At 38.5% G+C, this 27,699-nt stretch overlaps 1 protein-coding gene across 1 annotated transcript in view; it reads left to right on the plus strand.

Moving 5' to 3' along the window:
• The first annotated feature begins 4,523 nt into the window (after window positions 1–4,523).
• The window catches only part of LOC137296953 (uncharacterized), a 163,600-nt gene continuing 140,424 nt past the window's right edge, over window positions 4,524–27,699 (plus strand). The window contains exons 1-2 of the mRNA XM_067828874.1: window positions 4,524–4,725; window positions 22,717–22,903. Coding sequence (XP_067684975.1) covers window positions 4,649–4,725; window positions 22,717–22,903 — 264 coding nt within the window. The 5' untranslated portion in view covers window positions 4,524–4,648. The remainder of the gene's footprint in view (window positions 4,726–22,716; window positions 22,904–27,699) is intronic.

Consider the following 27,699-nt stretch of genomic DNA (forward strand, 5'->3'; position numbering starts at 1 on the left):
AGCCATAATAATTTCAGCATGTAGAGCAGTTTGTTGTTTTTAACATACTGACTGGTCAACTTATGAAGTGGGTGACATTTTGTAGGATTGGTCTGGTTAGCTTCCGGTACTGGGAAAAGAACTGTTATGTTGTGTGTGTTTTACTGCAGCTTTATGACTCAAAAATAGATGTTGAATGCTTGAGTATATCTTTAAAATGCATGTATAACATTATGATGTAAGTCAGTAAAAGAATGGTTTTGTGCGGCCACGAAGGATAAAGCAATACTGTGCCAAAACAAAATAAGTAATTTCCTGTTTGTAAACTAGCTATTGATAGTGTTAGATTTGATATGTATATAACATTAGAACATTGACAGCTTTCACGACCTTAATTTCTAAATGCTTTGAGACTGACCACATGCACAAATGCGTAAGCTGAATACTCCATGAAGCGTCATACAAAGGTGCCCAAGTACACCGTGTCGTCAAAATAACGCCGTCATACATTATTGCGTGAAGCGTTAGTAAAATGTCCATGACCTTGGCAAGGTATTGGGAAGACTCGTCTCCCCCAAACTGTGTAGATGTACTTTCGCTGGACGAACGCCAGACTTCACATAATCTTGTGTGGACCAGACAAACAGGTGATTGATGTCATGAGCGGAGTCCGGTCTCGTGGGGATGCCTCACACTAGACCAGTTTCTCCGATCTATTTGGTCACCTGATTCGGGTTTCTGGAATTCCTTAACCCGAAACACCAGAATGGACTTCACACACTGCACCCATCAGGGGAATCGAACTTGTCTGCAGTGCGACGAGCAAACGCTCAAGCCAATGGCTACGCCATCGCTCCGTTTAAAAAGAATATTATGTTAGTAATTGATATCAGGAGCAGATAACAATCGATTAGAACCCACTGATTGGTATCGAACAGTAACGATTGAAACTGACGTCATCATCACTGTACTTAACTAAGCTGCTGATGGTAAAGTGCGTTACCAACGTCCCAACACTTCTATCGAATTAGCAGTTGTCCAAGTGAATACAATCTCAATTATTTATTGCTATCCCTTACAACACACTGTTAAACCTTGATAGTGCAAAAACATTGCATGCACTAAATTTGCTTATTGATGTCTATGTGTTGAAGAATAAGCATTTATAGAATCGTCCGAGGATGTCGGTAACTCAATCGACATCCAGGCTTTGAGCCACCATATACCTGTAATACTGCTGAGTGCGGCGTAAAGCTAAACTCTCTCGCTGACCTAATTCTTGGACAAGCATTTGGACATGTGACCTATTCTGCCGACATTAACGGAGTCGAACTTGGCCAGACGGCTTCAAGTTCACTGTCAGCTGATCTGACGACAAAAAGTGGGGAAAAAATCGCATACCATTTAATCTAAACCACGGCTGCAAGCCAATATGATTTCCACATATTTGTGTATATGGTATCGCTATAAAACAAAACCAGACACGAGCAGCTTCACAACTAATGCGCACGTGACAAAATATTCAAACCACTGAGAAAAACAAATAATCTTGTTCACCTCTTTCCCACATGTGCCGATCATGAAAATTTCTTAAAATACCGCCAAACCAACATTCATATACAACGGCTTGGGTTATTTCCATCAGAGACTTTATTTAAACAAAAGCTCCTAAAAACGTACAGAATATTTTTAAAAAGTATTCTCCACAAGGAACCGGAATGCGTGACGCTCTTCCAATAATTCACATGCTGATATGATGATATGTCAAAAAAGTTTGGAACTTTCCTCATATGTATGGTAGAGATAGGTATAATATTAGACAGACATCTGTTACCGTTCCGTTGTTCGAATTCAAAACAAGTACTGACTGACCATGAAGCTAGTATCATATTTAGGCATGCTTGGGAATCGTCACATTGCATGCTCTGAATACCCAGCTTTCAGTGTTCTGCTATGCTCAGTCGATCTGAGCATAGCTTGCATCATTAAATGTAATATATTTCTATATTTAATATTGAGATATACCATCCAAGAAATAAACGCATAGACGAGAAGTCTGTTGCGAAAATGTTGTATTTTCAAACATGTATAACTCGCCCACAAATAGACTTTAGTGCATAACATTTTATACCAGATTTGAAGAAGGTAATGACTATACAACCAAGTGGATAGTTTAGATAACGGAGACGTTGACCGCGATGGTGACGACGTAGCATGACCCCGACGTCGGGTTTCCTCGCTCTCAGGTCAATCTCTCACAACCTGTTCCGTACAGATTGACCTCTGAAGTCAGGCACCCTGGCTGCTGTGGTCTCGCCCGTGGCTGAACAATCACGCAGCTGCAGTACCCGGATGTACCGATCTTGGACTGCAGTGGTAACTCGGGGTCTGCCTGTACTTGGTCTGTCATTTGTTGTACCTGTTTAGTTGCAAAGAGGTGCAAGCCATGATATCTTGCTCAGACTAACATCCAGACGCCTGGCAACAAAAGATTGGTAATCTCCAGCATGCATTGTTTCAGTGGTGTCGCAGAGTCAAGACGTGACGTAGTGATTGACCTTGAAACTCCTTCAAAATGATTGCCAATTTCTTAAAGCAATCTGGATTTTTATTGCCAGACAAAGAATGCTCTTTGCTGCGCAGTTTCAACAGGAATGTTGTTTCTGTTGCGTCGTGGCGATGCTTTTCTAATCCTTGTAAGCTCTCATCAAAATCAACATTTTCAGGTTAAATCGATTTTTACTTGTGCAGTTGTGAAAAATCATGTTATCCAAACTTTTGTTACATATTTTGACGATTGTTTGAACACAATAGGTAACTGATAGATTTTATAAAATACAAATCTCTTATGCGTTTCTTTTTTTGGTATAGCATACATTATTATATTGTTTACACAAACTTATCCATGAAAGAAAATTCAGATTTGACTAAAATCGGTTATATTCTCCTGAATCCAAAATATTTTCATGTAATATTTTTGTTGTTGTTGCTGTTGTAATTGCACAAGACTGGATGAATGAGTTCACGATATCCACCTCTGATGTGAGTGTGATACCTAGAATATAGAGTGAGTGAGTGAGTATGGTTTTATGCCAGCACATTGTTATTTGTCTTTTGTGCGTAGTTTACTAAACACACATTAGTTTCAGTTTTAACTAAGTAATAGATATACAGTTTTTGATATTTGGGACAGCTGTGAAACCTGCCTATATAAAAGCGCCGTCTACGTTCAATAAATACTTTGCATTCGGAGAGTGAGTGAGTTTAGTTTTACGCCGCACTCAGCAATATTACAGCTATATGGCGGCGATCTGTAAATAATCGAGTCTGGACCAGACAATCCAGTAATCAACAACATGAGCATCGATCTGCGCAATTGGGAACCGATGACATGCGTCAACCAAGTCAGCGAGCCTGACCACCCGATCCCGTTAGTCGCCTCTTACGACAAGCTGAGTCGCCTTTTATGGCAAGCATGGGTTGCTGAAGGCCTATTCTACCCCGGGACCTTCACGGGTTTGGATTCGGAGAAATAACATTGGTTTCATAGCTTTTAGTGGGTGAGTTTAGTTTTACTTAAAAAATTTACAAAGTTTTGCTTATAGCAGAGTTTGTATGCGCTCCGTTTCATTGCATATTCATTGCAATATTCGTGAAAGTAATATTATAAAGATTTCCTTAAATCACTGCCTTTGGATTTATTCCACATGACTGTAACTTTCCGAATAAAAGCCCATATTTCCGAATATATAGTGTCAATCTTCACTTGTCAAAACCCCTACTTTCTGTGAAGAAGCCCTGGGTTTGCTTTCGGAAAACCCTGGTATGCATGAAAGTTACTAGGCATCACAATGATTCAGTATAGTCTGGAATTTGAATGTAGAAACTAAGGAAAAGATTACAAAAAGGTAAAATTTCCTCAAAAACAAATGACAAAACACATGTCTGAATTTATGAAAATTCCCTAGCCAGTCGGGCCAGTGACTGATGAGATGTACTGGTCCGACTTGATTTTTACTACCCACGGGTTAATTTGTAGACTGAGCCACATCACCTCTTCAATGGGATATAAATCATCTTTAAACTGTTAAATGCAGATACATTCTGTAACACCGATCCTTGCATTTTAGAAAACCGGTGAAGGTAGTAGTTAGAATTGGTGTCCCGGGAGCCCATGCTTGTCGTAAGAGGCGACTAACGGGATCGGGTAGTCAGACTGTCTGATAAGGCTGTATTCCACGTGCGTAAATCGATGCTCGTGCTGTTGATCGCTCGGTTGTTGGTTCGGACACGGTTACTTACAGACAGGCGCCTTTCAGCTGGTAAGCGCGGCGTTAGAAATATTGACAACAAGCATGATAGAACCGATGCAAGTAAAGATCCCATGTAGTGTTTACCAGATGTACGATATATCATGATCTGTTTTTCTCAAACCAAACGAAACATGACTATTTCGGAACTATTGATACTGTCCCAATCGACTGGGAAAGTTCCCTGGACCATGTGACTAGCACGTGGTCTAACGTTACCATAGCGGCTCGCATGAGGTCACATGATAAACAAATTACAGCATGTTGGCCGAGTGCCCGCTTGCGAAGGTGTTCCGTAAAACTGATCAACTCTGATGTGATGAATTTCTCCCAAGGGTTCAAAACAGAGAAAAGGAAGCATGGCGTTTGCCAGAGTGAGAACGCTGCCGACCGTTCTCAAAGAGTATATGCCTGACTTTGAACCTGTGGACACCACGTAAGTTCTTCAAATATTGGGCTTTCGGCTCTCGCGCCATGTCCTCCCGTCCACTGTCACTGTCATGGTTGTCAGCCACACGCTATGTTTTCGAGTTTTGAGACAACTGAATGATGTTTGTATCAGAATAAAACACTAGCGAAATATATAACTGCTTATTTGATATATGAATGATGCTGAAAACGACTCATACTTTCACCGGCAAGTCATTGTTACGTCTTGCAGACGATGAACATAATATTAAGGGGCAGATAACTGTGATGGCATGCCATATAAACCAAGTCATCTTGCACTCGGTGTCAGGAAGAGATGTGTTCAAGAAGACAAAATTGTGGTCAGAATAGATTTGAAATTTGTCTGTCCTAGCTGTCATATTTCAGTTGACATATATATGATACATTTGCTTTGAAGAATTGCTTTGACTGGATTGGATAGATCTAGCCTGTCATTATTTATCTAAATGTGCAGTTGTAAACAAAATTAATGCGGTCATGTTTATGAAATGTCCTTGAAATTGTCCACTGAAGGGACAGTGACTGTCAGTTAATTCACTTGATCTGAATTAAAATGACATTATGTAGATGCAGGTTTGATTGTTTCAACAACTGTGTTACTGATGGTCAGGATGCCTTGCTGCTTGACATTGCCACATAATGCCTCAACCGTCAGCCTCCTGGTGTGATGCAGCATTGTAGTGCCTTAACTCAGCTTCCCCAGTGGGTGGGGTGGTGGTGTGTTTCCAACATCATAATGCCTCAACTCTGTGTCTTCGTAGTTGTTTCAACTTCATAATGTCTCGACTCTGTGCAGTGTATGAAGCTCCTAAAAAATATACAGGAAGCCCACTGGGCTGATAACTGAAAAATGTTGCTGGCCTTGTGAACATGTAACCAGCCCTGCATTAAAAATAGGAAAATGAGGTAAGGTGTTAAAATACTGTTATCAAAGTATTACTTATAGTGAGGTAAACTTAAACATGCAAAATAAAATTTTACAAAGCACAAACTAGTGGTCCCTGTTGATTCATTTAGTGTCACTGCCGTCTGAATGAGACAAACAGGCAAAGTCAGAATGGTCAGTATCTTTGGCAAGAATGGTCTCTACATGTTCTTCATGCAATTAGCACAGGGGATTTGTAACTCTCTTTGTGAAGAGTAAACATGTGCAACAGCAAATTTAACCAAAACAACTTCGTCACTGAAAGCATTCTTCAGATCAATCATGTTTAGTACTAGATAACAGGGTAGGTTGATCTGTGGAAGTTATGGTTTGATTGATCACAGTTTTAAACTGTTTTCAAAATATCACGCGTAGTCAATGGCATGGTAAAATATATACCCATGGAAAATGGATTGGCCCACAGGGTGTGAAAAGCAGTTGTATAAACCTGCTACGAAACTAGCAAACAGCAGGCCACCAGGCAGACGCTATTTCATACACTGCTTTGTGACTTCCTAGTTGTTGCAACATCAGAATGCCTCGAGTATCTGTCTTCCTTGTTGTTGCAACATCATAATGCCTCCAGTCTGTGTCTTCCTACTTGTTGCATCATTGCAGTTCCCCAGCTTGGTTTTCTCATGAGATGCTAGAGCATCATAATGCCCCTACACAGTGTCTCCTGGAGTGTTCCTCATTGTATAATATGTGATGGAATGTTGTAAAGAAACCTTAAGCCTGCTCCAGGTATTCTTGTTGTTGATATAATGCGCATTGATGTATGATCTGGGATTGATGGTGGTCAGTTTTTAAGTTGTTAAGATGGAGGCCAGTGTGAATGTAGTGGAATGCAGCCTAGTTGTATCAAGCAGTGTCAGAGTAGTGTCATATTTACTGTGCTTGATATGATGGATTCAGTATATCAACAGCTGTATATTTTTCTTTTTTTCTTTGTCACAAGCAAAACCTCACTGACTCACCTTACTCACTCGCTCACTCAGGCTTTCTTCTCAGCCAAGCAGCCATTTTGAAAGATATGCCACCAAATGGATGTTCATTAATGTCTTGGAACTCCCAGACCTCGTGAACCAGAAGATCAGGAATCTCTGGAGCATCATCATCTGATTGATGATCCTGACAACTACTTCTGACTTAATGCAGAACAGATTGTTATTATCTTGTCCCACTCAATGCAGGATTTATATTCACAAAGTAGCAATATATTAATAAATATTGCTATCTGCTAATACCCGTGATAAAAGACAGGACCTGTGCCTACAAATGGCCATATTTCTTTATATGAAACCAGAGAAGTTAGTCCATATATTCAATATTTATGAAACCACAATCATGAATATGTGACCAAAACATATTTATCACAAATGAATTGTTACTCCAGAGTTTTCAATCAAGTTTTGTCAATAGATCATTTTCAATGCATGTTTTGTTTAGCGTGTTTAATTCACTAGCCAGAAAGAAGGCTTGTGGTTAAGGATGGGACTGACAATCAGTGTGAAAAGTGTTTGATCAGGGTGTGACAAATGTTTGATCAAGGTGTAAAAAAATATTAATTAGGATGTGAAATATGTTTGATTAAGGTGTGAATAATGTTTGGTCAGGATGTGACAAGTGTTTGATCAGGATGTGAAAAATGTTTGATCAGGGCCCTTACTGAAACATTTGTAGTCCCAAGAATTGTTAACTTTGATTGTAGCCAATGTGTTAAGAATGGGCTACGAACATTTCGAGAATAGCTACCCAGGGCGTGACATATGTTTGATTAGCTAGTTTTCATTTGTTTTTTTAAAGGTTTGAGGCTAGCTGCTAGTATATTGTTGGAGATGGGGACCTTCAAAATATTTAAATGCCAAGAAAACCACTTCTTATTCCATACTCTGATTACAAAACTTACATCCGTGATCTGATGCAGAAGATGTGGCACACCCAAGTAGGTATAAATAAATTACATGAAATAAAACCGTATATTGGTTACACCTACTTGGGTTGTCAGTCCAGATTTGAAGAGGATATTTTATGACGATATCGTATTGGCCATACAAGATATACTCATGCATACCTGTTAAAAGGTGAAGATCCATCGTTATGTATCCCTTGTGATGAGAGAGTCACAGTCAAGCATATTCTGTTTGACTGTGTTGAATTCTCCATCACATTTTAAGGTTAAAACAGTTAAGGACCTTTTTAACACAGCTCTCATTTAATTATTGTTTTTTTTAAAGGAAATTTATTTCTTGGTTGAATTATGAGTAATATGTCCTCAAATTGGTGGTTTTTAATGATTGGTAGTTTAGATTAGTAACTTGAATTGTTAGTGGCTGTACCCTCAAAGGGGGTTGAAGTATTGTAAAATTATTGTCCTAAACTTTCCATGCTAGTTTTAATTCATATTGTGATATTCTAGTTGTTTTACTGTCCTTTGTTGACAGATTTTTACAAGATGCCTATATTTCATTTAATTGTTAAATGTTCCCCTCACTATATGGCCGAGATATTGCCGATGTGACGTTAAATATTAACTCACTCACTTATGCCTAGAAACACAAATTTCAAATATGCATCATCTATCACAGATTTTTGATTCAAAATATGAACTGTTATAACTAATCTTACTTTAAATACTACAATATTGGTGATATTAAACAGTGACAGACATGGCCACTTATCTGTTGGTCCGAAACTAGTAATTATCCTGACAAAATTGCTTTGTCTCTAGATTTAGTTGTTTAGTTGTTCTATCCATAAAGATGCCATCCTCGATATCTCCAGAGTAAACGTTCCAATGGATTTCCACTATACCCTGGAAGCATATACAACCCGATAAATTTATGTCCTCCCTTGGCTGGCTTTTTAAAAATCCAAACAGGTGTCTATGCTGGCAAGTTGAGCGAACCAATCACAACTCACTGTCTGGCCGATTAAACTTGGCAATACATACCATGCAGAGATTCCCTGAAAGAAGTAGAAGGAGTTCTTCAATATATTCTTTTAAAGTTTTGGACTTATCAATTCGTTTGTATCATTTCCCCCAAATCTGAGTCGCAGTGTGGAGAAAGCTTCGCAGCTGCGACTGCTATCTTTGTTGACTCTGAAAAACTTGATTATAACAGCAGCTTTGCTGAATGGCTACTGTGAGAATGCAGAGCCAGCAAAGAGAGGTAATGGTAATAAAATCATTGGTCTATCCCGTAGATGAGTGAGGGAGTGAGTTGAGTTATACGCTACATTCAGCAATATTCCAGTTATATAGCGTCGGTCTGTAAATATTCGAGTCTGGACCAGACAGTCCAGTGATCAACAACATAATCATTGCTGCACAATTGGGGGCCGATGACCTGAGTCAACCAAGTCCACAAGTGACCACCCAATCCCGTTAGTCGCCTCTTACGACAGACATAGTCGCATTTTATGTCAAGCATTGGTAGCTGAAGACCTATTCTACTCTGGAATCTTCAAGTGTCCTGACCGTAGATGCATCCAGAGTGTTAGTGGAGACTTATATACCCTGAAGATATCGAGGATGTGAAGATGCAGGAATAATTGATCTTTAGAGACTCATGCTGGTGTAAGCAGCATCAAGCATGATCGGTTGGTCAGACTCACCATATCTGAGACATCATCATATCCCAATTGAGGAGATTGATGCATATGCTGCTGATCACAGGATTGTCTGGTCCAGACTTGATCTGATGTATAGTTTAAGAGTTATTATGGCTCCAAATAGTATCTAGATCCCTTTTAAGCTCATTAATGTTTCACCTTAGTATGCATTTCAGCACACGGTGACTGTTGAAAAGTCTCAATTTCTCCAAACACATGTTCCATGTTGAAATGTCTCTTCTGTTTAAACGAAATCTCATTGTGTGCTGATGAGAAACACTGTCCTTATTTATTAGTCACAGAAATAACTGAAAGGATGGGACCGGTTTTGAAGCCAAATCAAGTGAACAGTAGCTCCCCGCGATCATGATCTAACTGGAGCCTGTTATATATTCTAAGCTGATGTATAGACTTTTTAACAAAACAATTCTGCTTGTGCTGTTTCATGTAAATCGGCAAGTTGCTTTACCTCATAACAGTGATGCATACCAAAATAGCAAGGAGAGTGTTATTGCAGATTTGTGCATTGTTCACTGCTATAAAGCTGATGTACATATTATATGTGTCTATACGTGCAATGGTGTTATTCCCTTGCACTTTCATGCTTTTGTTTCATGTTTAAACACAAACAGTAACTATCTATCTTCCTTTGTGCTTGTTGCCTACATTTGCTTGTGCAGAAATTTGTATATGTGTACATCTTTGAAGAGATGTTTTCTAAGCTTTGCCTATTCCTTTTCGCTTTGCCAATAAAATATGTTGAAACTAAGCACAAACAACTCATAACTATTTTGGTTACCTTTCCACAAATTTGTAGTTTATTCGGAACTCTGCAAACACTGTCATTCTTTATCATAAGATGTTATATAGAGTGTGTCAATTTCTATTAGTTTGACTGGTGAGTGTGAACAGTCCCTTTTAGAGTTACTTGCTTGTCACGTCGAAAACCCGCGTTTGATTCCCCACATGGGTACAATGTGTGAGGCCCATTTTCTGGTGTCCCCCGCCATGATATCACTGGAATATTGCTAAAAGCAGCATAAAACCAAACTCACTCACTCACTTTAGAGTTACTAAATGCAGAAACACACTATCATAAGTGAAGATCCGGTTCAGAACCGGTCTTCAGAAACCCATGCTTGTCATTAGAGGCAACCAATGGGATCGGGTGGGCAGCCTGCTGACTTGGTTGAAACATTTTATTGTATCACAATTGCGTGAACTGAAGTTGATCACTGTATTGTCTGATTTAGACTTGATTATTTACAGACCACTGCCACAAAGCTGGAATATTGCTGAGTTAAGCAACTAACCAACGAACCGATGGAAGAAACATGCTGTCACTGATTTTATGCAAGGTTTTACATGGACTACCAAAACTAGGGGAACGAGAGACCCTAATAATTATATTTAAGGGGCCTTGAAGAGCCCAGTAAAGTATTGAACTGTAGTGTACGCTCTTATAATTACTTCCAAGCATGGAAAGGATCAGGGATATCGTGGACAGTGGTTTAATTGGATGACATAACAGACACCCATTGTATAACAGTTCTTGATGCACCGTAAGGAATGAATAATAATCGTGAATATTATTGTGCGTCCTTGAGGCTGTGGTATTTTTGCTATTTGACTCTACATTTCTGCATGCATGGACCCCCATTTACTGAAAGGTGTCCAGGAACAGTGAACATTATTGTGTCGTGATTCGTCTGTTCTTAACATAGCTTCCACTCTATAGCCTTTGAAATTCACACTTGTTCATTAGCCAGTGTCTAGTGTATTGTGCTGAGGGTAAGGTTAAATCCAGTGATGGTACTCTTCATTGACTTGAGGGAATTATTTGAGTGCTTCAGTTTTGTTGTAAATTGGTAGTAAATATAAACTGACAGAAATGAGGACGTTATGATAATATGTGGGTCTTGTTTAGGCAAGATCCACCACTACGTCTGTGGATAGCTGAAATGGAAAGTATAGTAGAATATAAGGTGTATTTACATCACCAGCACAAAATTTGAAAAAACAATTTCATGTGCATTTAAAGCTGTTTTGACCTTGTTGATGATGAATACACGCAAAACCAGATTTCACCTTGTCTTTTAACAGAGGCCACAGGAGCACCTGTATATTCTTTTGCTTGTGTGTTGCACTCAGGACTATTTCATCTGCATGACAGCGGTCAGTACATAATAGAATCTGGACGAGACAGTACAGCAGGAATTGGGGAAGGCAGGGGCCATGGGCTATTTTGTACATTAGAACAAACAAATGGCCCATTAAAACTTTGAAGTTTACTATTGATACAAGGGCAATGGCCCATTCCAAATTCAGAAAATGGCCCATTGTCAAAATTGTCTATCCCAATCCTAGATTCAGTGATTGATATTATGAGCATCTTTAAGTGCAATAGTTATGTGATAATCTGGTAAGGTAACAAGTCCAACTACCTGATCCCATTATAAAACACTTGAAACATGCAAATTAAAGAATCTCCTGTGTTTGCGTTAATGCAGAAACGGCGTTTTTCTCGCAAAAAAAAAAATAGAAACATGCATAAAATATTTTGTGTGCATGTTTTGAATGCATAGATTCTGATCTACTTAATTTGAAACATTACCTTAAAACAGAAACATGTAAAGAACCAAAACATTTTGAAATGATTCCAGATTGTAATGAAAATTTCAAGCACAAATGATTTGGACTTTATTTACTATTTTATTTCTGCACACACTCTTACGAAACCTACCGGGAACACTACCAGATAATTGAGTCAGGACAAGACAATTCTGTGGCTTATGTCATGAGAATTAAAGGAAAAATTCTCTAATAAGTTTAATATTCTTATGATATAGAAATCAAAGAATCTCACAACCAGATACCATTATACACCAGTTGAAACATGCATGGATTGCTGAAGATAAATTCATAAACCTATGTATTCAAGATGTTATATTTTTCAGAGATCTTGATGACATGTTTGTCTGTCATTCTTACAGCTGAACACTGCAAGAGAACTTTTCGATCATTCTGTTGATTGTAACATGTCTTAAAATAGGAAACAAGCTTCAACATGTTGATGGAAAATTTTTGTTGGATCTGGTAAAACTATTTTCCATTGAACTTAATTTCAGCAAAAATGATGAATAATGCAAGGATTGTTGAGGACAAGTATTACGTCCAATACATAGGACCTATGTCATGAGATATCCAGAAAGAAATCAATATGATCATTATCATGTAAAACCATCCTCTGGTTCACCACATGGCTCATGGGCGTGGCAAATGCCCTGGCAACACTCTCTCATATTATCTTCCTAATTTAATCATGTTGTTGATTGTAGCCAAAACAAACACAGCTCGTGACTGATCAGCTCTAATGGTTGATCTGTGATTGAAGCAATGGGTGGGGATTTATCTAAAATTCCGGACTAAATGCTCTTAGCAACCAAATTGAGAAATAATCATTATTTTGTTTGAAATTGGGATTTTCATTGGTTAGCTTAGTCTTAATTCTTTTGATCTTAAAAATTTATGTTACATTTAATGACCTGATTTAGAGTTAAACTGTATTTCATGAAGCCTCTTATTTGCTAACTTGCTAAGATGTATGCTTAAAAACATTTTTGCCCAGGTTAATGGTTCCATGTGCACTGCAACTCAAGCTGCCTGTGAGGTGCTAGATGCTTAAAAGTCATCTCATCATCTCATCCCACCGTATACCCATATCCTGCAGGGTGAAAAGGCAATTTTGACCAAAGTCACTTGAGTAAGGTACCTCATGTTATACACATGTTGCATGGTAGGGAAAGACTGAAGTAGTAAAAACTATCAGAGTCAAGCTGCCAAACATCCTCACCATCCAAGGATTCTTCATATCATGAATCTCAGTGTTGGAGTTGGAAGTGTTATTTGATACAGATTTGGGACAAGATATCAGCCTCTGTACAGATACAGATAAATCACTGATTGGATACCATTGTCACTCCTTACTTTTATGCACTGTGTTTATTGCCTATGAGACTTCAAGACTTTAATGTCCCATACCATTCAGGAATCAATTTAAGCATTTAGAACTTGCACTGGTGCAACCTGAAACTGTGAAATGCTCTCTCATGAATATATCAGCTTGCACCCAGTGCATGTTAGTATTTCTGCTGGAAAAGGAGAATGGTGAGGAACTGACTTGGAGCAGTGACTCATATGACTTCAAGGACTGTTATGTCATGAAAGTTGATGAAGTCAAGCATTATCCTCCACCAATGCGTTTAACGAATTGGACTCCACCACCGCGACAACTGGTACCAATTGTTTGACTTTCATTTTGTGGCAGTTGCAGTGGCTAAGCGGGCTAGGCGGCTGACTTTTTGTGCTGGTGATTAGGTGCCCGACTCTGAGGATATGTGTTCGAATCCCGGATGGGACTCAACTCAAAGAGAACTAGAATTTGTGCTTTACTAAGATTTCCTGAAATCCAAACCCTGTCACTTACCTCAACCAATCAGATTGAAGCTTGCTCTCAAATTCGTTACATCTTACCCAATCTCAAATACTAGGCTACGTTTGTAGCCATACGAACATCTTAAGCCCATGCTTAAGGCATTGGCTTTGATCAAAATTAAGAATTCTTAGGCCTACAAAATATTTTGAGAATAAGGGTCCTCATTTTTACAGACATTCAGTACTTCTGTGCATTGACATATGAGGAGACTGGAACTTTTGATTGTCAAGTCTTGATGAAGTAAGGTAGTGTACTAGAGTCAATCAGATGTCAGCATTCTTTAAATAATTCAGCTTCATTTGACAACCATTTTGATTTCGTAAATTTGGATCTAAATGCCTGTCATTCTAGTGTAGATGCCTTGGCACTGAGAAACAATGGGATACATTTAAACTATCCATACCATCTAAAACAATGGACATGTGATGCTAGTATGTTTTGCATAGGGATCTCCCAGATTCTGTTTGTTTGGAGATACAGAAATCAGATGGGCTTCTGTAAATACTCTGAATGTGTACTAGGTATATGCCCTGGAAACCCCGCCTAGTTCACTCATCACACCGAAGATCATAATTTGATTCCTTACATGGGTACAGTATATGAAGTCCAGTATCTTGCTGGAAAGCATAATCACTCACTCCTGAAAACCCCAACATCAATCAGATGATCCATGTTCAGTGCGATCTACAAGATCATCTTCAGATCTTCAAATACAGAATGATTGTATCACAGCAAAAGAGCTGATCCTAATGAGAGAATGATGATGATAATTATTCGTATTTGTGGTATATTTTTATAAAAGTGAGCTGAAAAGCTTGTATTTTGTCCCTATCTGTTTTGTTGACTTTGGGAAAAATATTTTCCATAAACCCAAACCTGGACCATACATGTAGCCAAGTTCCTGTTCTAAAAGCCTGCATCATTGAATTTAGCATGCCAAATAACCAGTCCGTAAACAGCAACTTTAGCACCTATTTTTGACCCAAGTCAAGTAAACTTTCTTCCTATTGAAAACTCAGCAAAAGATATGTCCTCAGTCCAAAATTGTCTGTGACTTAAGCCACTAGACTGAAACGTGTGTCAAATTACAATATCTTCTGAACTAGTACACTTGACTGAATAAAGCACCAATGTTTGCGCTGAAGTTTGCTAAAGTTTATAACAGGAGAGTACGAGACAAGGTCAGGCTGGTAGACACAAATGTTTTAGACCCAGACAGATTAAACACCTATGCACCTGCACCCATCTTATACCAAAGAAAAGACTTACCGCCTCTCAAACTTGTGATCCTTGTACAATGGCAGTTTGATAGGATAGACTGTAGGCATCAGACTGAGGCTTAAAAATAAGCTTGTTAGCACCAAAATGTTGCCTTTCTAGAGTTAGTTAAAATTTAATGTTGCATCAGTTGTGTTTCAGCACTGCTGGAAGGTGCATTACCAAATGTTGCATATCTGTGTAGGTCTCCTAGGTTGAATATATACCTTGAGGAAGCTGTTCATGCAGAGATGCCAACCTCTACGATTTTATCGTAGTCACTACGAATTTTAACTTCAAACTACGCCAATAGGATTCCACTAGAAATCCTACGAAAATTAGAATAAAATTCATTAAAATATGGATATATGGACAAAAACATATTTTCAACGATGAAATATATTTTCGGAGTTCACATACCTTCCATTCATCAAATTTAATGGCATTCTTGAACTGCAATGATTACAGGTAACGAAAGTAATTTTAGCGAAGCTGATTTCAATACCTTTGTGATTTTCACATTTAGTTCTAGCTCAAATAATTTAACCATGGGACCGAAATATCATCTCTCAGAATCCATCGTGATTTTGTTTATTCAGCTGACTACTAATTTTCTGGTCAAACTACATTGTACTAATTTTGAATGTCGAAATTTGCAACACTTTGAGGTTGGCATCTCTGCTCATGTTGTGAGAAGTGGCCAAAAGGATTGGGAGATCAATGATGGTTAGATTGTATTTTCATATTCCAGTTGTGTGGATCAATGCTCATGGTGTCAATCATTAGATTGTCAGGACCGGACTTGGTTCTTCTTGTTAGGTAGTTGGGGTGGTGGTTGAGTAGCCCAATGGTTAACGCGTTCACTTGTCATACCAAAGATCCAGGTTTGATTGCCCTCATGGGTATAATGTATGAAGCTCATTTCTGGTGTCCCCCACTGTGATATTGCCGGAATCTTGTTAAAAGTGGCATAAAACTAAACTCACTCTCTAGCATCTCACTCTTCATGTTTGTTGGGCAAATCTGGTTTAATGATGGATCTAACACATTTCTACTTGTTGGCACACACCAATAGTTTTCTAGGGCTCTGTGGCACACTTTAAAATACCACATTTCTAGTTGTAGTGTTATTGTATATTTAGCGTTATATGACATCCTCATTGTACACAGGTGTGAGTTGACCTGCAAAGCAACATTTGAACTGCTCTCTATTTTGACTGTTAAATTCTCATCAAAATCCACAGCTTGAAGCTTCACACAGTTTGACAGTGACATAGTTATTGAATAAAGCAAAACCATAAATGGTAGTCAGAAATGAACTATACTCACCATATTAAGCACTGGGCTTCAATAAGCTCCCCCTGAGCAAAATCTGTTCCAATCTAAGTAGTATTTTATAAGTTCTGATTGTCCATTACATTCTTATGTATAAACTTTTGTCTATCACAGTGGGAGGTCAGGCTTGCTGACTTGGTCGATTCATGTCATTGTATTCCTATTTCACACGTAGATGCTCATGATGTCATTCACTGGATTGTCAGATCCAGATCTCTATTTACAGACTGGCATCATACAGCTGGAATATTGCTGAAGGCGACTTTGAAAACAAGCAAAATATGCTTTATGTTTATAATTTAATATTCTAAAGGAGAAGGGATATTCCATTGTGAAGTTATCCAAACTATTATGGAAAGTATTTTTATTCTATTGGTGTTTGACCACTGTTTCTGCTGCTGTCTCACAGACTGAACACAGAGTTCTGCTCTGTATGGTTCATATGTAATTGCTCACGTTTGCATATTTTTAAGTTCCCTGGGCACATATAACAAGAAATACGGTATTTATTGGATTGACCTTTCACCTAGGTTGTGATTGTGGGTGAGATAATATTTATGATTAAGGCCAAGGGTCATCACAGTGCAGGAAGTGTTGTGCTATGTGTAGTTGTAGGAGAGTAGTATCAGGGACTGAGGCCCTGGTTTATGTTTACATGTATCATAGGTCAACATCCGACACTATCTGCATTGTGTATAGATAAGCAATCTACTACTAGTAGTACAACTGATAAATCAGAGATTGTATAAATATCAAAGCTGTATGGATAGGAACTTGTTTAGGATAGATTGCATTGTAAGAATCTATATCAAAACATTGTTTTGTGAAATATGGGAGGTGGGGAAGCCTTGTGGTTATGGCATTTGCTTTTAATGCAGAAGATTCGAGTTCAATTCCCCATATGGGCACAATATGTGAAGACCATTTCTGGTGTTCCCTGCCTTGATGTTGCTGGAATATTGCTAAAAACGGTGTAAAACTCACTCACTCACTCACTCACTCACTCACTCACTCACTCACTCACTCACTCACTCACTCACTCACTCACTCACTCACTCACTCACTTGCATTCTTTTCTATCAATTCACCTATGTCGATCAAAGTGAAGAAAACTTCAGTAGGTTGTTATACTGATTTACTGAGTGTTTTTAATGTCTGGTGCAAATCAGAATTTTACGTTTCTAGGTTGCAGTTTTAAATGCTAGAGAAATCCCTCTACCACTTCTGCATTGGTGACACGAGAGAAGCTGAATGATGGGTGTGCACTGACTAGTCAACATTACTCCAAGTTCATTATTTGGTGGCTTCTGTTGAAAACTCCATTTTCTCATATTTCTAATATTTCTCCTGACCCTGACTCTGAAATCTGATAGCATTGATTTACCCTCTCATTGGCATGCGTGTATATGTTCTGTGATCGTATACTTTATGATCATGAACCTTGGGTGACTGGGACTCCAGGCCTTCATGTGGAGAGGCATGTTTGACAGCATTTGTTCCACAATCAACTTGTGCTGTCACTCAACTCCAGGATTGCCCAATCAGAAAGGTTAGACATAATACGGTGTCAGAATCCACCATTTTGTTTGAAGAACTTTACTTACTGGCACTGAGGGGTTATATGCATTCAAAGTAGGCCCAATTATCATTTATTTTGCTTTTCTGGTGAAGATGACTAGTGAAAACTATTATCTCAGAGTGTATAGCTAGTCCTGCTTGAGCAAAACAAAAATGTTTGATATTTACATTTTCAGTTTTGTTCAACTCTAAAGAATTCAGGTCTCAAATGCTACTAGTCAGTAAAGACTACTGTGACTCGTAGTTTCTGGCTTGTGGCCAAGCATGAATTTTGAACAGATAGTGAAAGTTCAGTAAGCTAGATTAATAACATTTCACTTACAATGAACTGTTTAATAACAGACTGTTGTTCTGTTTTGTCCCAGACACTGTATAATAAAATCAAAATATTTGTATCAAACTTTGATCATAATAAACTAAACCAAGTAATCGCTTTGAGTACTTATAAGGCCAGACCAGTTTTATTTCTTGTTTTGTGGATTTTGGTCCTCAGAAAATCTAATGGCTGGAAGAAAAATGACAAAATCACCAGTTCAAGCAAATACCCACATGTGTTGTTGAAAGACATTGTTTTTCAAGTTCGCTTTTGCTGAGTTGCTTGAAGCACTGATTTTTAACACAGATATCATTAGATAAGTCAGTTAAAAGTCCCTGAGAAGAAATGCTGGTGTTATAGTGACTAACAAACTGTCTTGCCAAGTCAAAGTCTCACTCTCGAAATTCTTAACACTTGGTTTTTATTTTTCGAGCAGGGAAAATTTATTTCTATATTTTTGTTTTGTCGTGTTCATGAAAAAATACGACTGGCGGAATCTGTATAACAATTGTTAAAATTTGTCTGGCCTAACCTATTTAGATACAGGAGCCTCTAAGTTCTTCACTTTCAACATTGGGAAATAACAAAGACTACACGTTTTTATACAATTTGTTATTCTTTGATAAATACACAAGGATTGAAAATCAATCCTTAAATAATTCCAAGTCATTTTGTCTTCGTGGGGAGTTGAGGTTTCAATTGGGCTCCTGCTGTCTGTGATGGCCATGTTGTGGAACTTAATTCATTGTATGATCGTGATTTTGCGGGAGAGAATGTCACGATACTTTTTCACGATTTTAACAAATTTTGATGAGACATTTTTCTGTACTGTCATCAGTTATAAAGAAAATGTAGGTTGTTCTAAACCAAACTGATCTGGCCCCAGATTTTCGAAGCTGTCTTAGCGCTAAGATATTCTTAAGTGCCATGCCTTAATATTAGCATACGACTTTCTTAACGCTATGACAGCTTCTCATCAGTGCCTGTCTGTGTGTGTATGAGTTTAGTTTTGCGTTGCTTTTAGCAATATGTCAGTGATATCATGGAAGGGGACACCACACATGGGCTGCCCAAATTTTACTTATGTAGGGAATTGAATCCAGATGTTTGGTCTGTCATGAGTGAATGCTGTAACCACTGTCAGTGTGAATTGGATACAAAATCTGTCTGGATTCAGCATTCTTTTCTCCTGAGGTGGTAGGGTAAACTAGTGGCTAAAGCATTCGTTCTATCACGCAGATCTAGGTTTGATTGCTCACATTGTACAATGTGTGAAGCCCATATTGATAGAATATTGCTGAAAGCAGCATTAAACTAAACTTGCTCACTCACTTTTCTCCTGGCTTTATTACTCGTGATGCAAGAAATCCTATATAAAGCAAATATGAAACATACAAATATTGGGTATTGAATATGACTAAGTTGCTTTGGAACTATTTTCCTGCTTGTCTTGCCTGCCAGTTGTAACCTAGTGGTTAAAGTGTTTGCTCATCACATCGAAAACCCAGGTTCGATTCCCCACATGAGTACAGTGTGTGAAGCCCATTTTGAGTGTGCTATGTTGCGATATTGCTATAATTTTTCTAGAAGCAGTATAAAACGATGTTCACTCACTCACTCATGCTGGGCCTGCAGAATATTCAAGCTCCATCCCTGTCTGTCTTAAATACCACCATCCCAAGGGCACAGTCAATATTACTCCAACAGGCTTCTGTTCACTGGCTTGTGTTAATTTCCATCCATGGCAATGAAATATTTGGAGAATACCTTTGAGCAGATTTCTGTGTTTTAGGAAACAGACATGACAAGAATATGGAGACGTTTTCATATAGAACTTAGACTGCTTGGATCATCCAGATTATTGAAAGCTTTCAATTACCATGAACCCTGAATGTGTTTCTTGGCAAGAAATAACTATGCCCAGATTTAGAATATTCTGTCATTTCTAAATCTCTCTTTTGTAGAAAAATAGTCCTGCAAAATGAAATTGCCAGATGAGAATCTTGGAGCATGTAATGAATTCTTCGTAATGTGAAAATAAGGAGAGTTCATGTGATGGCACTGCCACGGTAATGTGTCCCTAATCAACTCTCGGGGCTAGTGGTTCAACCTTATTAAGCAAGCTGTCAAAACAATGCTGAGACCTCACACTTGGTCAGCGCAAGAAGAGCAGAGCTATGAGCACAGAACTGACAGTAATATCCAATGATTTATATACCGAAACAGGAAATCACCACACGGCCAGTAGCGCCTATAACCAATGAATGTCCTTCCGTTTGGAAATGGATTTTTGTAAGATGTCCGAGTCCTGTCGCGGAATGCAAGATTTAATGTGCACAGGAACGGGAAAATCATAGGCATGTGTTAGAATGCTTGAAGCATCATTATCATCATCATCATCATCATCATCATCATCATCATCGTCTGATGTCAGCAAATGTTGCAGTTCCATCCTGTGGTGATTCAATTCATAATAAAAGTTAATTTCAGTATCATTTCATCTGGTTTTGAAATTAAATTGTCCTTTTGGTTAGAAACATCTTTTTGGACTATTTCTTCAGTGAACAGTTTTGCAAACGCTTTCCTCTTGTTCAAGAAAGTATCAGTTCCTGTGGCATGCTTGGTACCTGTCATCATGGAGATGAACTGACATGTTCGTGTAGCTCTACTATTGGAACATAGCTTGTGATAAGTTTAGCCTGGCTCATACTTGGAGTTTTCTTATGTATCATCTATCTCTGGTATATCATTGCAATAGATCTTGTATTTTAGCTCAAGTCACAGGAAAGTAACTGTGAGTGAATGTTTTAAGATTTTACATCCCATCAGCGTTATTTCTGTCATATATCAACAAGGTTTATATAATCAAATGAATAAATAAATACACAATACAAAGCCAATACAAAGAGACAAGCCTCTGGCCAAATGGACAAGTCTGTCTGGTCATCTTCGCATAGTTAAATATCGCTTTGTGTGGCTGCTTAGTTCAATCTGCTTTCACCAAGTCGTCCACCATGTGTTGGCCACCCTGTCACGCTGAAGCAATATCTTAACAAATAGCAAGGTCCTAGTCAGTAGTTGGATACTGCTTTAAGGACCCTGTCTGTCTTTAAGGTTAAAGGGTCATGTCTGTACTAACAAGATTGGCCCCAAGATTTAGATGCTATTAGAAAAACCCAAATGAACATAAGCCCTAAATCTGAAGGAAGCTGTTGAAATCGTGAACATATATGATGGTTTCAATGCTTGTCCGAAGATTGATATACTATTACAAAAAAAACTCAAACAGAAACATAAGATCCAGATTTGTAAGAGACTCTTAAAATAATGATCAAACATTTTGTATCATGTATAAATGTTGGTCCCATGATTGAGATGCTGTTACAAAAACCAAAAGGAACGTAAGACTTAGACTTTGAAAGTGACCTTTACAAAAATGATCAAACATTTAGCATCTTAGTTTAAATGTTGGTCTGAACAGACAGGGTAGATACTGTTGCAAAACCCCGAAGAAACAGAAGACCCAAATTTGAAAGAAGCCCTTAAAATAATAACCGAACATATATATCATGTTTTAAATGTTTACCACAAAGATGGATATTTTAATGGAATTGTCAGAAATACTAGTGGAATTATGTGGTTAAGCAAATATCCGTTTATGCAGTGTCAGCAATTTCCGAGTTGACATCCACAGTTCATGCATGTGGAGCAGTATGGACTGGTATGGAAGGTCGCCATGGGTCCAGGATGAATAGTACATGGCGTATGTTCCATGTGGGCCAGTGACTCAGCAACTTGCCATATACCACCACCTCATTATGCTGTAGTCCACTGCGGTAAGATCCGAGTACTATTGATTTTTTTTTCTCACTTGTGTCAAGGGGAAATAGCATTACTGCAGTTCCTCAGGGCCCGCCCGTGGACAGTTTCCTGACTTGCCTACAAAAACATGTTGCAGGGAATCCACGTCTTAAGAAAGTAAAGCTTTCTGCACTGGCCTGGATCAAGGAGAATGGCATGGTTTCATTTTTGGTAAATGATTTATGAGTCTGTGATCAAAGGCATTCTGAAGCATGGCAGGTCTTCCTTTCACAGACCATTTCTCTTTATATTGTGGTTTAATTTCCTCTTTTTTGTCAGGTTATAACATTTTGCTCTGGAAATGATATTTGACTCATTGTGGAATTGTGGTCATGCAAAACGGTATTGTTCTTGTCAGCTTGAATATTGTGTATTTGTTTTCTCCTGTACAAATAGAATTGTTTTGCGATCCATTTGAGATGGCAACTGAAAGTAGATAGGTTATTGGTGACCATTTTGGATTCTTCTAAATGTGAACAAACAGTAGGTTTAGGAATATTGCCTTTCCAATTTGATGTTTTGGAACCATTCAAGAGCAGTGTCCAGGAAATGATATAAGACTTTGTCTGTATTTTCATTTTAATGATTGTTTCAGAATTAACACCGACAGCAGGTCTCCAGCAAAGACAGGCGAAGTAGTACATCAAAGATCAGATGGAGGTGAAGGTCATGCAAAACCTGTCGGAAAGAAGAGTAAGAAGAAGGCTGGAAGAGGTGTTGCACCTACATGGTTCACATCCACGGTTTCTGGGAGGCATAGGAAGAGAGGTGCTGATGCCGAGGTTAGTAACATTGTGCCATCTCTTTGTTGCATTGTGTTGTCCTTCTTGGTTACATGATGTCTTCTGTCTGGGTTATTGGGTGTGGGTAGCTAAGTGATAAAAGCATTCACACCACAGACCCGGTTTGATTCCCAAGATGGGTACAACATGTGAAGCCCCACCGTGATATCACTGGAATATTGTTAAAAGTGGCGTAAAACCATACTCTTTTACTCACTTACATCTTGTCTGTTCATTCTTATGGTTACCTTAGTAACATTTTGTGCTGTTTGGTGTGTAATAGCGTTTTTGAGATTGGAACTGTAAAGCTGGAGAGAACTGCATTCTAATTGGCTAACATTGACTTCTCCTTGCCTATTTCATTAGTTGGTAAAATTTAATGGAAGGTTAGTCTGACATGACCTGTAATGGAGTGTCCTCAGACATTTCTTTCACTTTAGCCTGCACTAAAATCAGATGCTAATGCCACTGTCCTTCCTCCTACTGCTGAACTCCCTTGAACAGTGTGATCTTAGTGCTACGATGATCAGTCCGTGTTAGAGTACGGGGTCAAGATTTTCAAAGCTCTCATAGCCCTAAGATAATTGTAAGTGTCAGGATGGCTTCATGCATGTGAGTCAAGAATTCATGGTTCCACTCTTCTGCTGTAGATTTGATAGTGTGCTCCTTCTCTTTATCCTAATTTCTTGGTTATATTTTTGGTCTGTAATCAGCCATCCACACGTAGCGCATTTACCTGACAGCCATTGGACAACCTGATCTTTAATCTGTCATCTTTCACAAAATGTTAGTTTGACAAGTGTTTTGTCTGATAACTGGGCCTAGATTTTCAAAACTATTAGCGCTAAGATAGTCATAAGTGCCATACATTAACATTAACTTACGAATATCTTAGCACTAAGATAGCTGTACGTGCCATACATTAACATTAACTTACGACTATCTTAGCGCTAAGATAGCCGTACATGCAATACATTAACATTAACTTACGACTATCTTAGCGCTAATAGAGCTTTGAAAATCTAGGCCCTGAGTGGTGTCTCTGTAAGGTTAGTGTAAGTGTAGTCTGCAGATGTCTCGAAGAAAGAAACAAGCATTCTAAAGACTAGACAAAATGTCTAGGACACGAATACTCCTAATAACACTTTATTTTGATGAATTCCATCTCCCATTTCATGTATGAAGTCTTTGAATATCAAGCTGCAAGTCTGTATGAAATCCAGGCAGTTTGATGACTGAACACTAACACAGAGACCTTATCAGATCTGTATTCATAACACACAAGATTACACTGAGAAATAAGGCATTTTGTATGAGACACTGTTACGCTGACAGACATTCTGCTGTCTACAGGCAAATTAATATACCTGTTATACAATTGATGCCAAAAGTACACCAAACTTGTCCAAACTAGCTTTGAGGTGTCTGTGCTGCAACAATCAGACTGACATGCAGCCTTCGGCACATCAGTACTGACTACATCCAGATTAATGATATATCGAACTATTGATTTATTGATATTGTTAGCATATTGATTGAAATTATTGATCAGGGGCTGCTTTCACGAAGCAACCTTTACTAAGGTTAAGCTTAATTCCTGTTCCTTAACATAGCATTGAGGTTAACTTAGTGACTTACAGTCACCTCAGTGTTTTGTGAAAGGAGACCCAGGACTTAAGAACATCAGTAGTAGGGTCAGTAGTATTTATAGCGAAAAGTAATTCCAGCAGTCCCCTTGTATTATAAATATAACAAACCCATGAAGATACAGGTAAGAACTTATCTTCAGCAACCCATGCTTGTCGCAAGAGGTAGATCGGGTGGACAGACTTTGTTGACACATTGTATGTCAATGTCAGATAGTCAATAGTATTGTCAGTAGTCTGCATAACAATAAGTAATTGGAATAGGTCAAAAGTGTTATGAATGAAACAAAACTATGAAGGTCTTTCCTCAGATGCTATCCACCGAGAAACAACAGGATGTAAATGAACCGTCCATACCATCCAAAACATTCTGTGAAGATCCTGGTTAGAATTGGTCTTCAGCAACCCATGCTTGTCAAAAGAGGCAACTAATGGGATCGGGTGGGCAGACTCACTGACATGGTTGATGCATGTCATCCTATCTCAACTGCATAGATTGATGCTCTTGATGTTAATCACTCTATTGTCTGATCCAGACTTGATTATTTACAGAATGGTGGAATATAATTGCTGAGTGCGGCTGAGTGTGGCAGAGTGATTTGCCCTAAGAAAACACTTATTTAGCAATACTTACAAGTTATTGTTTTTCAGGAAACTTATACATAATGAAAATACCTTGCAATGACAGTAGATGTTAATTAATCTCCATCTTGAAGCAAAACATTCCCAATTCAGTGATGTAGCTGACAGTTATTTCCAACTGTGTGTCCATCCCACATTTGATCAACCTTATGTGTATTCAAATACTTGTGTGTCATATGAGTGTCTCAAGTTTCTTAAAATTGTTGATTTGGTCTTGAAAACCCCATAAAATGACCCTACTTTTATTGTACTATGCAGCTCAAAATTAATTGAGAAAAAAATGGGAATACAGTAAGTTGTGTGAAGCGAATCCCTGCATTCTGTGTGCATAAATTGACAATTGAGCAACAAAATTGATTAGCACGTCCACAGGGATGCCAAAAAAGTCCAAATACCTTTCATAAGAATTTCTATCAAGTAACAGTAAGTTATCATCGCGTCTGCTACTAGCAGGTTATTGCAGCATTTGCAATTTATTTACTTATGATGATCATGATACACAATACAATAACAATGAATGAATTACAATATTTTACTAATGATATTCCCCATTTTGCAGGACCCCTGGAAATTAAGAGTATGAGTGTCAGGGACCATCAAATACAGGGTAAATAGGGTAAATCCCTGGAATCTATTAGCAAAGCTTACTTGACCTAAAGAATTTTTACTTGACTTGGGCCTCAGGCTAATTGTTCAAACACAGGTCATTTGTATGGAAACAAATGAAAAATGTCAGAACAGAATGGAAGCAAGCACTAAGGTCAGTCCCCCAGGACCAACAGAGTAGTCAGAGAATTATGATCAACTGTTATATCTAGACACCCTCCAGCCTTAGATTGCTCCTGGGACCTATCGGCCCTTGAACCTTAGTTTAAGAATTTATCAGCTTCAGCTCCTTTTTTGTTCCGAGTACAAACATTACAGTTACGTTGTCAAAATAGGTCCTGCTTCATCCTCCCAGATATCATATTTCATTCAACAAACATTACACATTCCTCAGTTCACGATCCTTGGTTGCATGTATACCTTGTTTGAGTATAAGAGTCAATTCTCACTTCAAGAATTTGCAACAGTGTAGACGCTAGTGATTGTATTTCGTACAAACAGCATTCCAAATTAACACTCCGAGGAGAGTTTTTCTTTCATGTGATGCAACTGGAAGACTTGTGTTTTGATGCCTGCCTAGATTGAGATTAGAAGCAGTGTACACATTGTCCAACCATGATGGCGCCACTGTGACAGTGCCACTATGGCTGCCATTTTTAACACTCAAGATGGAAGTGGATTGGTTTCTGAAGTTTGAAACAAACCTTGAAATCCTCAAAAAGACTTGTATAATTACAGATACAAGTAGGTCTTTGTACGTAATGAAGGTAGCATAGCAGTTAATGCGTTCACTAGTTATGCCAAAAATCCAGGTTTGTTTCCCCACTTTAGAACATTGTGTGCCCATTTCGGGTGTCCCCAGGTATGATATTGCTTGAATATTGCTTGTACAATATTCACTAACACATTCATATGTATTGATGCTACTGGGGCTTAAAGGACAGATGGGGCGGTTTGGTAGCCTAATGTTTAAAGCATTCAGTCATCATATCAAAAGACCCGGGATTTGATTCCCCACGTCGGTGCAATGTGTGGACCTCATTCCTGTTGTCCCCTGCTGTGATATTGCTGGAATATAGTTAAAAACAGTGTAAAACTTGATCGCTCCAAGACTGACCTTCACCTTGTACAGGTGCCTCCCATGCCTGGGCCTGGTTTTGACATGAAGTAGTCTTGTCTGATCTGATTGAAACCCCTATGGAGACAGTGATATCAAATATGCTGCCATTTGTCTTCAGAGTTCCAGATAAGCAGCAAATTTGCATCAAGTATGTAAAATGCATTGCCAATTGTCCAGTTAATTGAGTTGCTTTTGTACAACTGTGGAAGAATTTCTTTCGTAAAACCCAGTAGCATAACTCCACTTGCATATTGCCCAGAGTATCAAACTGAGTACTTGTATTTCTTTACAACTCCGTTGATTAAGTTCAGGCGTCAAGCATACTGGAACGCTGCTGTAGTGAATACTGCAGAAGAAGCATGTTGTGTATTGCTTCATAATTGTCAGTCTTCATATGTATTACTTTTGTGAGTTTGTGCCAGTTTTGATATGGCAGTAGGCAGACAGATAAAAATTATCAGAAACAGCAATAATATCGGACTATCCAACTTGATATTGGTATAAAAGTGCCCAATAGACTGGATCCAAGTAACTAAAAATATGTGTAACTCAGAGCTATCATTACCCTGTGAGACGAATACATTTTCAAAACAAAATTATAGGGTTTGTTTGTTGTTTAATATTGCACTCAGCAATATGCACATTATGTGGATCAGTGTGGATCACACAGTCTCCTGGTCAACTGCATGGGCATCAGTATACACCGTTGGGATACATGTGATCCAAGTCAGCGAGCCTGACCACATGATGCCGTTAGTCGCATCTTACGAAAATCATGGGTT

The sequence above is a fragment of the Haliotis asinina genome, chromosome 9, assembly GCF_037392515.1.
Source record: "Haliotis asinina isolate JCU_RB_2024 chromosome 9, JCU_Hal_asi_v2, whole genome shotgun sequence".
NCBI classification, from domain to species: Eukaryota; Metazoa; Mollusca; class Gastropoda; order Lepetellida; family Haliotidae; genus Haliotis; species Haliotis asinina.